The sequence below is a fragment of the Oncorhynchus mykiss genome, chromosome 11 (genome assembly GCF_013265735.2).
Source record: "Oncorhynchus mykiss isolate Arlee chromosome 11, USDA_OmykA_1.1, whole genome shotgun sequence".
Lineage (NCBI taxonomy): Eukaryota > Metazoa > Chordata > Actinopteri > Salmoniformes > Salmonidae > Oncorhynchus > Oncorhynchus mykiss.
Genome location: NC_048575.1, coordinates 9,163,592 through 9,174,767, shown reverse-complemented (window position 1 = coordinate 9,174,767; position 11,176 = coordinate 9,163,592). Strand labels below are relative to the sequence as shown.

General features: G+C 44.4%; 1 protein-coding gene and 1 long non-coding RNA gene across 2 annotated transcripts; both read left to right on the top strand.

Moving 5' to 3' along the window:
- Positions 1–217: 217 nt before the first annotated feature.
- Positions 218–3,579, top strand: LOC110536546 (myelin-associated glycoprotein-like). The gene is made up of 4 exons (XM_036934789.1): positions 218–288; positions 2,159–2,545; positions 2,672–2,977; positions 3,113–3,579. Exons 1-4 carry the CDS (start codon positions 240–242, stop codon positions 3,391–3,393), a joined length of 1,023 nt encoding a protein of 340 aa, XP_036790684.1. The 5' UTR covers positions 218–239; the 3' UTR covers positions 3,394–3,579.
- A 5,601-nt stretch (positions 3,580–9,180) lies between these two features.
- Positions 9,181–9,666, top strand: LOC118937308. The gene is made up of 3 exons (XR_005034549.1): positions 9,181–9,241; positions 9,349–9,418; positions 9,569–9,666. It is a non-coding gene; the product is annotated as an uncharacterized LOC118937308 (long non-coding RNA).
- Positions 9,667–11,176: the final 1,510 nt, after the last annotated feature.

The window sequence follows — 11,176 nt, the reverse complement described above, 5'->3', positions numbered from 1 at the left end:
TTCTTCACTATATTTTCTGTTGATTTTAATGTTCAAAATAAATGAAAGGAGATTAATTACGAGTAATGAGATTCAATATGTTCTAATGTACTGCTGTTTGTTCAAGTATTAGCTTTACAACTGAAGGACATCGTGTATTTGATATGGGGATGGTTTAATGTGTTGTGTGAGTTAAGTTACTCCACCAGTAAGTGTATGTTTGTACTGTTTCAGGTGATCAGTGGTGTGTGAGTTCTCACATGGCTTGTTCTGAGAACATGTTTTTTCTCATTGGCCTCTTTATGTCAGGTGAGTCTTCCACACAACAACAACTAGTTATGAATCAGACATAAAGGAATAACCACAAGTCATTATATTTCATGGGATGTGCTATATTCCAGCTTTTTAATTGTGTAGAAAATTCTACAGTTAATGCCTGATTAGTTTATTTTAATAGTCTGGATTTAAACTGCTGTGTATCTCATGTATACTTGATTGTGTGTTTTGAAATGGTGGCACAACCAGTCATTGAAATTACTTTTTCACACAGAGGAATTGGGTGATGCATAATTTTGTTAATGAAATACATTAATAACTATAACAAAATGTGTTATTTGGTAACTCAAGTTCCCTTTATCTAATATTAGGTTTTTGGTTGAAGATCTGATAACATTCAGTGTTAAAAAAAGAGCAAAAATAGAGAACCAGAAAGGGGGTAAATTCTGTTTAGTTTCACTGTATGTTCATGTGAAACCGAGGTCAGTATGCGGCTAACAGAATAGCTTCCACCACTGTCCCTGTCACCATACCGGGCTAAAACCAGATTAGCATCAACATACATTATTCTTTCATTTAATTTCACATATATTTCATTGTTTCCAATTTCATTACATGTTATAAAATTGTAATCTTTTGGTTCATCCATAATGCATAATAAGCATCATCAACAGGGGGAACATATTGGTTGTACGCTGATAAGATGTAGAAAGAATAGATCCATTTATAAGACTTGTTCATAAAAATAATTGTTCATAAGAAGGGCCTGAGATCAAAGTCAATATTCTGACCACTAGGGGTCAATGTTTTAAATAGGAAATCCAGTAGGCCTCCCTCTGCAGCAGTAGGATCTCCATGTTACCTCCTCTCCTTGGTAGAGCAACATGCTCAATACCTGTGTATTTGAGGGAGGAGATGGGATGGTTAGCTTCAACAAAGTGAGCTGCTACTAGATAATCAGTGTTCTTCATTGTTTTAAATGTTTTTTTGTTTGTAATGAGTTGGCTTCCACATGAACATGTGATGAGATAGATTTCTAAATTTGTCTTGCAAGAGATGATACCCCTAACAGGGATTTTTCCACCTGTATGTGGGTGTCTGAAGAAGGATGTTTTTGTAGTGCTATTGCACTGTGAGCGTGAGTCACATTTGTAGAACCCCTTTGGAATGGGTGTCAAGAGTGTCTGAGTGGGCTCAGGGGGCAGGTCAGATCTCACTAAACTGTCCCCCATATTGCAACCATTTTCATTGCAGTCAAAGTCTGACTATTGGCCACAGATTTGTTTAACCCTGCATGGTGAATTTGAGATATTCAGAGTTCTCGTTTAGCAGAGTTTGGAATTAATTTAGTTCCTGTTGACTTCCTTCCCAGAGCACAAAGACATCATCCATGTATCTCTTCCATAGGAGGATTTTAGAAAGTAGGGGGTGTCTCTATGTTTTATAAATGAGTGCTTCCTCAAATTGTACCACATACAGGTTCACATAGTTCGGGGAAAACGGGGAGCCCATGGCTACACCCCGAATTTAAATGATAAAGTCTGACTCAAAGATGAATTAGTTATTGGATAATACCAGTTCAGTGAGATACAAGATGCAATCATTAGCTGGAACAAGGGTAGGATCTCTCTGCTGAAGGAAGTGTTGCAGTTCACAAAACATAATTTAAAAGTTTGCATTAAGGTGTCTGTAATAGAATATACTTGTCTAAAACAAATGTAGACATTAATAAATGCATTTCTATATCTTCCAACATCTGTTTTACACTGGAGGAGGAGTAACAAGATGGCTGTGCAGTGGCTTCCAAACAGAGGCCCCTGTCAGTCATCTAGGGTTAATACATATCATTGGACTGAACTGATAATACATCAGAACCTCCCTGATGTTGTACTTTATGTTGCAGGTGTTTTGACCTGTTTTGGTCGACGAGATTTGATCACCACAATGCCAGATAGACTGGATGGACTGACTGGCTCCTGTGTGCAAATCCCATGTTCATTTGATGTTCCTGAACAACATAAGAATACATTTAAAGCCACAATACCAACCTTTGGAGTGTGGATAAAAACACATCCAGATGTTCATCAGTATCCTGGAAACGTGATTTTTCACAGTAATGGGAAAGTCAACAGATATCAAGGGAAGATAACTGGAAACATGTCCCAGAAGAACTGCACCACAGTCTTCTTCAATGTAACAACCAGTTACTCTGATAAATACTACTTCAGGATTGACGGTCAACCATTCCGTGGAACAGATCCTGATAAGTCTGTTAATATAGTTGTCAGTGGTAAGAGACAATTTAACTGTTTAAACTATTTTTCACAGTTTAGATTCCTTGCATCAAAGATAAGAGTAGAACACGTGGACAGTTTAACTATTAGAGTAAAATATATTTATCCACAATGTATTACAGATTTTCCTTCCAGTCCCATCATTACGGTCTCAGGTGAGGTGAAGGAAGGGACCCCTGTCAGCTTGAACTGCTCTGCTGTCGCTCCCTGTCCCGAACACCCCCCTGAGCTGACATGGACTCTCCCAACACAGTTCACAACTGAGAACCAACTGCAGGAGAATCCAGACCAAACCATATCAGTTCTCTCCACGGTGACCTTCACTCCATCATATCTTCATCATGAGAAGAACATCACTTGTACTGCAGTCTACCCAGTAGGGACAAGCAACAAGACAGCTGAACATAACATGATGCTTAACGTTTCATGTAAGATTTTGTCACCGGTTCCTGTAGAATAGATCATTCTATCATGTTTCACTGATGATTGTAATAGAGTGGTTTTGATGAGACTATTCAATATACCATATCCAGATACATTGTAAATGAACCCCTCTCCCTCAGTCTCTCCTAAGGACACCTCAGCCTCCATCAGTCCATATGATCCAGTATTAGTGGGCAGCTATGTTAATCTGACCTGCAGCAGTACAGCCAACCCTCCTGTGACAAACTTCACCTGGTTCCAGATCAGTGAGGGTAAAACAACTCAGGTTGCATCTGGACAGAGTTACACCCTCAATGTGACTGGTGATGGAGGACTGTACTTCTGTGAAGGAAGAAATAGTCACGGCTGTGGGAAGTCGAATGAAGTGCAGCTGGCTATAAAAGGTAAAATGGGCACGTAGGGCACAATCGTAGGTTAGATATACAATATATATTCAAAAGTATGTGGACACCCCTTCAAATGCGTGGATGTAGAAGAGGTACTTCTACACACCTGCTGTAACGTCTTTCTTCCTGGAAAGGAGAGGACCAAAGTGCAGTGTGATTAGTGTCCATGGTTATTTAATGACAGAAACTCAACATGAACGCACTACAAAACAATAAGCATGGCACAACCTGAAAACAGTCCTATTTTTTTTTAAATAAAAAATAATTGATTACCTTCAATACCATTAATTCTTTACAACTCATAATTTTCATACATACTCCAACAATGGTATTTTAATTTAACTAAACAAAAACCCCAAACAAAACCTCAGAGGAGCATCTTCCCTCCCCGTCACCCTACAAACTACCTTTCCCTATCTCCCCGTCCCTAATTACAAATCTAAATGACACCCAGCCCCAAACCCCCCTTCCACCTCTCCCGAGCAGCATGCTGCCCCCACTTCCTCTCCTCCCTCTTCATCCTCCCCCTCAAATCTCCTTCCACACTCCTCACTATCCCTTCCACCCCCCAATCTCTCCCTGTCTTCACCATGTTCTGCCTGGCTTCCCACAGCCCCCGTTTAAAGAGACTCATGAGAAGCTAGAGCAGAAACCTGTCCCTATCCGTCCCTCTCGCTCTCCCCACACCTCTCTCTAACCTGGCCCACGTCAATACAAAATCCCCCCTTACCAAACCTAACAACACCCGTGCCCTAGCCCATACTACTCCGGCAAAGGCACAGTCCCAAAAGACATGGTGCACAGTCTCCTCCCTGCCACAAGAGGATCTTGGACAGGTGGGGGATTGCACCAAACTATACCGGTACATGATGGAACGTACCGGCAAGCACTTATGGAGGCTCAACCAATTCAGGTCCTTGAGCCTGTTGTCCAGACCCCGCGCCTGCACTCCCTCCCAGACCACTTCCGAGATGCCCACTACAGGCGCCGGACTCCCTGCCTTTCTGACCTCCTCGTACAGGTGCCTGTGATCTAAACCTACGCAGCCACTTGGCCGCATGACCAAAGTGCCACGGCAGCTGTTCCGCCCGAGGACTCGTGTTAGACCACACCATTACGCTTCTCGCCTGATACGAGAAGAACACCCGCAGGAGGTAACCGGACGGGTGTATCACTGGATGAGCAAGCTCCGTTAACAAGAAAGAAACAAAAATTGCATCCAGCTTGAGGGGGAAATGTGGTACCTCCCTCCCCGATGTGACAGAGCATGCGTGCCCTGGCGACCCACTCGCACCTGCCACTCCACATGAACTGAAACACAAGCCTCACTAGAGGCCTCCTCAGACAAGCCGGCAATGGGTAGATGTACGCCAAATACAAAAGAGACGGCAACACATCCACCTTTAGGACCAGGACTTTGCCCATAAAATACAAATACCTAGCCTTCCACATTGCTAGCTTCCTCTGTATCACTGCGATACGCATGTTCCAGTTTAGCGTCGCTGAGCCGGAGGTCTCAAAATGGACCCCGAGAATCCACAGGGCCCCCTCACAGAGAGATAACCCGCCGGGCACATCCGTTCTACCGCGCCATCTTCCGAAAAACTTGACGGAAGACTTTGCATGGTTCAGAACCGCTCCCGACGCTCGGGTGAAATCCCCAAAAATGGCAAGGGACCTTGTCAGGCACGAGTCCTTGCACAGCAGCAAGGAAGTGTCGTCGGCGTACTGCGTCATCTTAACACGCAGCCCACCACTTCCAGGGATCAACAAGCCTTCCACCCCTGTGTCTGCCCTAATGGCAGCCCCCAGAGGCTCCATGTACAGAACGAAGAGGAGAGCCGAGAGTGGGCACCCCTGCCTGACCCCAGACGAGAGGTCAAAAACGTCACCCAAGTGACTATTTACACTAACTCGGCAAGTAGCTTGTAATCTACACACAGCATGGTCAATGGCCGCCAGTTGCCAAGGTCTGTTACTTCCCCCTTCTTATATAAAAGTGACAGCACACTAACAGCCATTGATCCCCCGGGACCCCCGTCTCAAGGATGGCCTTCGAGGACCACTGGTCCAAGTATACCCCAAAACTTGAGATAAAACTCAGCCGGCAGCCCATCCATCCCAGGCACCTTCACTTTTCCCATCCTCCTAAGAGCGCTCTCAACCTCTTCTAGTGAGATCTAGGCCTCCATCACTTCTCTAATGTCCTCCGGCAACCGCCTGGACAAGTGTTCTAAATTTCCCTGCTCTACATCTATTTCCCTTTCCTTAAATAAACCTTGGAAATTATCAGTTGTCACCCTGACCATATCCTCTGGTTCTCTAACTATACTACCATTTTCTTCCCTAACACCATGCATTACCTTCCTACTCTGTCTGGCCCTAACCGACTTAAAGAACATAGCAGAACAAGTCTCATTGTGTTCTATAAAGCCACTATGCGCACGCTCCAGGAAAGCTCGAGCCTTCCGCTCCTGCAACTCCCTGAGCTGCGCCTTTAGGGTTGCGGATCTCTCCCAGTCAAACGACCCGCCGAGGTTGCCTGCCTCGTACTCGAGTTCAATTAACCTTTGGATACGATCCACCTCCCTCCTCTTCTCCCTTTTTTTCCTCTTGCAATACCCTATTATAAAAGCCCTAATCTTCACCTTAACTAATTCCCACCACTCTAACACCCCCTCGCACATGGACCGGAGGCCTTCAAGCCTCCAAAAGAAACCAAAAAACCTGTCAACAAAAGCCTGCTCCTCCAGCACATCCCAATCTAACTTCCAGTACCCCCTACCAAAGAGGCAGACTGGCGACCCCACCTGCAGGAGCACCCCGTCGTGATCCGAAAAGAAAACAGGCAACAGCCGCCCAGACAACTTACCCAAAGACCTGGGTACAAAAATATAGTCGAGCCTCCGCTCAACCCCCCTGGAGTTGCGCCATGTAGGACCGTCCATTTTCGGAGTAGTGTGCAGACCACCATCTACCAGACCATGGCAAGCCATTAGCCCGGTGATGGCGCCTGCACTGCAATCCCCCTTATTCCTAAATCTGTATTAAAATCCCCCCCTATCACTAATTTCCTATTTGTGACACACAGGGGCGTCAGACAGTCCACCATCTCCCTCCTGTCTGCCACCACCTGTGGCCCATACACCACCACTAATCTAAATGTACAATCCCTTATCATGACATCCACCCCTATAACCCTCCCCTGCATCACCACAAAAGAACCCTCCACTTTTACCTCCCTGTGCCCACACAAAATCTCTACCCCCGATGAGTTTACCCCCCCAATACCCCAAACCGACTCCCCCTTGTCCCACTCCCTCTTAAACCTACTAACATCCCCTCCATCCCTCAGGTGAACCTCCTGTAAAAAACAAAAATCAAACCCCACACCCTCCAAATAACTAAAAACCGCCCTCCTCTTAACAAAATCCCTTAAACCCCTTACATTTAAACTAACAAAAGTAAAATTAGACCCCATGAAAGAATAAAATAAAAACATGTAATACACTCAAATACTAAACCCAGACAGAAAAAAACAAAAACAGGAGACTCACCCGATGCTCCCTTGCTCCATATCTACCTGTGAAAACACCATCCGTACTCCCGACATCCCCCCCTCTTCCTCCATCTCACCAACCCAGGATGCAGGAATAGTGTTTGGCTCCGGGGTGCCCTGCACCCTGGGTCTACCCCCACACTCCTCCCCCTCCCCAGTGCTGCAGCTGGTTTGGAAAAAAATAGGGGAGTCTGAGTCCCCAAACAAAAAACTCCCCACCTCATCCTGTACCCAGTCCTGAGACTTGTTAGGTGTGACCCCACCCAACAGAAGTTGAGGGCCTGGGGAAACCAGCAGCAACCCAGAGGTGTCTCCCACCCCCATCACTCTCTTGACCATCCCCTCCCTCTCACTGTCGGCCAATCGCACCCTCCTCTTCATTCTCTTCTTTGGTAATGGCGGCAGTGGAGAGATACCACCCCCCCGCCCGCCAGCTCCTCCACCATACCCCTCATCTCTTCCACCAGGGCACTTTCCCCCCACTCCACTTGCTCTTCCACCGTCTCCTTCTCCACCACCCCTCCCTCGCTTTCTTCTCTCTCATGCTCCTCCACTCGCTTGCCTTCTTCCGCCGCTTTTCCTGGTTCTCCTACTCCCGTGCCTTCCGTTTCCTTCTCTCTTCCATCCGCCGCTTCTTGCTCCTCCTCCTTCCTTGCGACCCTCCCCTCTGGACCTGTACTCTGGTCATGAGGCATTCTTCCTTCCCCTCCTCTTCTTCCCCCATCCCCCGCTCCTGCTACCCCCCAGCCACAGACGCGTATGACCTCTGACGAGCCGGCCACCCCCGGCACAGGTGTGCTAACGAGCCACACCCATGGCACGCCTTAGGCTCGTCACAATCCTTCGCCTCGTGCTCCCCAGATCCACAAAATCTGCATTTTCTTGCGCTGCACGAGGCGAAGATGTGGCCATAGGCCATCCAGCGCCTGCAAAAGGGAGGCTGACGTGCATAAAACAACGTCCCCCTGTCAGCCCCCAGGGAGAACATAGCAGGAGGATGGAGGTAGCCACCATGTCCCTTTGGGTCCTCCCTGAGGAGGGCCTGGAAGCCTCTCCCCCCATTCCAAAACCCAAGGGAGTCTTTGAGGTGCCTTGCTGAGGAGACGTTATCCATGTATCTCCCCAGAAAGGCCCTCACCTCTTCGTCCTTAACGTATGGGTTGTAAATGTTGACAGTTACAACCCTAAAGTTGTTCCTCGCCAGGCTTGTTATTTCATAGTGGCTCATCGGCCTCTCACCTCCCACTGCTCTTGCCCTTCTCAGGATATCATCGTGTTTCTCCTCTGTATGTAGTGCCACGTCGTATGCTCCCTCCAACGAGTTGCCTTGGAAACAAAACACGTCCTTCACCGTCAGCTTTAGAATCCCCATCAATATAGTCCTTCCAAAAGTTTCCCGTCCTAAAGGCTCCAACTCCTTTTCCTTCCAAGCAAACCGAATCGTGTTGGCCAGCCCAATCCCAGGGACCGACCGTGTTGATGGATTTAGCACCATCTCCGCAAGGAGAATGACGCACACGGCTCACGTTCTCTTCTCTTCCAAAACAAGGAAAAAAAGAAAAACCAAAGTGACTGAGAATATCTTGTGACAACAAACACAGAGACAGGAAACAATCATCCACAAATCCCTACACAAAACAGGCTACCTACATATGGTTCCCAATCAGAGACAATGACTAACACCTGCCTCTGATTGAGAACCATATCAGGCCAAACATAGAAATAGACAAACTAGACACACAACATAGAATGCCCACCCAGCTCATGTCCTCACCAACACTAAAACAAGGAAAACACATAAGAACTATGGTCAGAACGTGACACCTGCTGTATAATACGGTTTTAGGATCTGAATTTGATCACTATATTGTTGCTTAGAAGTTTATTGCATTGTGGGAAACACAGATAAGCTTTGTGATTTGCATATATTCACCAAAATCCTGCACTAAAACATGGTTATATTAATAGTATTGCACTTATCATGTAGCCTTATTTTGTCCAGCTAATAGAGTCACCACCAATGGAACAACATTACGGAGGAAATGTTCAGATCCTTTTGCTGCAGGATTATTTCACTGCAACAATACTGGCTAAATTAAGATCTTACATCTGTACATCTACAGTATGTGTATAATTTGTAATATTAGACAACGTGCAAAATGTTTCCTCTTTTTGGAACAGATGGCTATAATGTGTGTTTTATTTACAGGGCATGAAGAGCCTGTTAACCCAAAGGTTTTTAAGATTGTAGGAAAAACCTTGGGGTTGATTTTCCTTTTCAGCCTGATCGTATTCTCTGCATGGTAAAAAGATATTCCCAGCCTCAATTTTAACATATTTATCATGCTGATTGTGCTTTTGTATATGAAAAACTAAATTATGTCAATATACCTTTATTCTTGTCTTCCAGGAGGAGGAGAACATCTAGACTCCCCAGTGGGTTTGACATGACAGACCGTTCACAGGGACTGGTGGGAATGGTAGAATAACCTTTTAAAACACATCTAGAATGTGTGTTTAGGAAGAATTGAATGAATACTGTGTTGTGTAACCAACTGTAACTATGAAGTCATTATTCTTCTGATGTATTGGTCCTGACACCTGTTCTTCTCTCTGTGTTCTCTCCACAGAACTCCCCGGTTGGGACAGTGTGCTCTAACCAGGCCACGGTCAGTAGAGGGAACCAGTAACCACCACTTAACAACCTAGTAACCACCACTTAACAACCTTAACCACCACTTAACAACCTGTCTTTAAGCACAGGTCAATCAGAGGTGCATTTTATGTATTTTTCCAATGGGTATTAAGTCTTATTATGAACAGTATTGTCATTGTGTATTACTATTCTGTGGATATTTTTGTTACATTTATAATTTATAATTTTGTGCTCTTTGATTATCTGTATATTTGTGCAATTTTCTGGGATGAAAAGTGTTTAACTGTTACTATAGTGTTGATATGATGATGCAGGCTACTCTTTATTTTAGACCATTTATTTTGAGTGTTCACAGAGCATCTATTTAATGGGTTCCAGTATAGAGGAACTGCTGAGTTCAACTAGCTCACTGAAGGCAGATTAAGACCATATAAAGTCAATGATGACTGAGGAGAGAAGACACAGTTAGTTGGAGAGACAGTGGTCTGATACAAGACAGGAAGTTGGTGCAGTAAGTCTACATGATGGCAGAATGGTGTTAACATCTACTAGTCACTGTTTCTCTTATTATTTTGTGCAGTTACCAGAATAATAATATGATCTATTTTCAGTTTATATCTATTTAGAAGTTATTCTGTCAGTGTTTATGTTGAGTGTTAAATCAAAGAAACAATTGAGGCTGAATTTAAGTTTGATTTTTAATTGCACTGTAATTAAAACCTTTACATTAAATTTCCATGAAATCTTTTGGTCTTATTGGTCCAACATTTAACATCTCATTAAAATGGATTACATTGAGATTTTGTGTCACGAGCCATTACACAATTCCCCATTATGTGGAATTCTGTTATTTGACATGTCGAGTCAATAGGTATTCAACCCCTTTATTATGGCCTAAATAAGTTCAGGAGTAAAGATTTGCTTAACAAGTCACATAAGTTGCATTGAATCACTCTGTGTGCAGTACCATTGTTTTGAATTATTTTTTCAATGACTACCTCATCTCTGTACCCCTCACATACAATTAAGGTCCATCAGTCAAGGAGCGAATTTCAAACAGATTAAACCACAAAGACAGGGAGCTTTTCCAATGACTCACAAAGAAGGGCAACTGTTGGTAGATGGGTAAAAAGAGCATGATGAAGATATTAATTACAGTTTGGACAGTTTATCAATACACCCAATCACTACAAAGATACAGGCGTCCTTCCTAACTCAGTCGCCGGAGAGGAAAGAAACAGCTCAGGGATTTCACCCACAGGAGGTTGGTGGCACCTTAATTGGGGAGAACGTACTCGTGGTAATGACTGGAGCAGAACAGGTGGAATGGTACCAAATACATCCAACATGTTTTCCATGTGTTTGATTCCATTCCATTTGCTCCGTTCCAGACATTATTATGAGTTGTCTTCCTCTCAGCAGCCTCCACTGATTTCACCATAAGGCCAATGGTGACTTTAAAACATTTACATAGTTTAACGGCTGTGATTGGAGAAAACTGAGGATGGATCAACAACATTGTACTTACTCCATAATACTAACCTAAATGGCAAAGTGAGAAGAAGGAAACATGTACAGAAAA

Bases quoted from the DNA above. Each gene is read 5' to 3' on its own strand.
- LOC110536546 (XM_036934789.1), top strand. From the start codon at position 240: ATGGCTTGTTCTGAGAACATGTTTTTTCTCATTGGCCTCTTTATGTCA. The intron at 289-2,158 runs GTGAGTCTTCCA...TTTATGTTGCAG, and splicing joins CATTGGCCTCTTTATGTCAG to GTGTTTTGACCTGTTTTGGT. The intron at 2,978-3,112 runs GTAAGATTTTGT...CCTCTCCCTCAG, and splicing joins CATGATGCTTAACGTTTCAT to TCTCTCCTAAGGACACCTCA.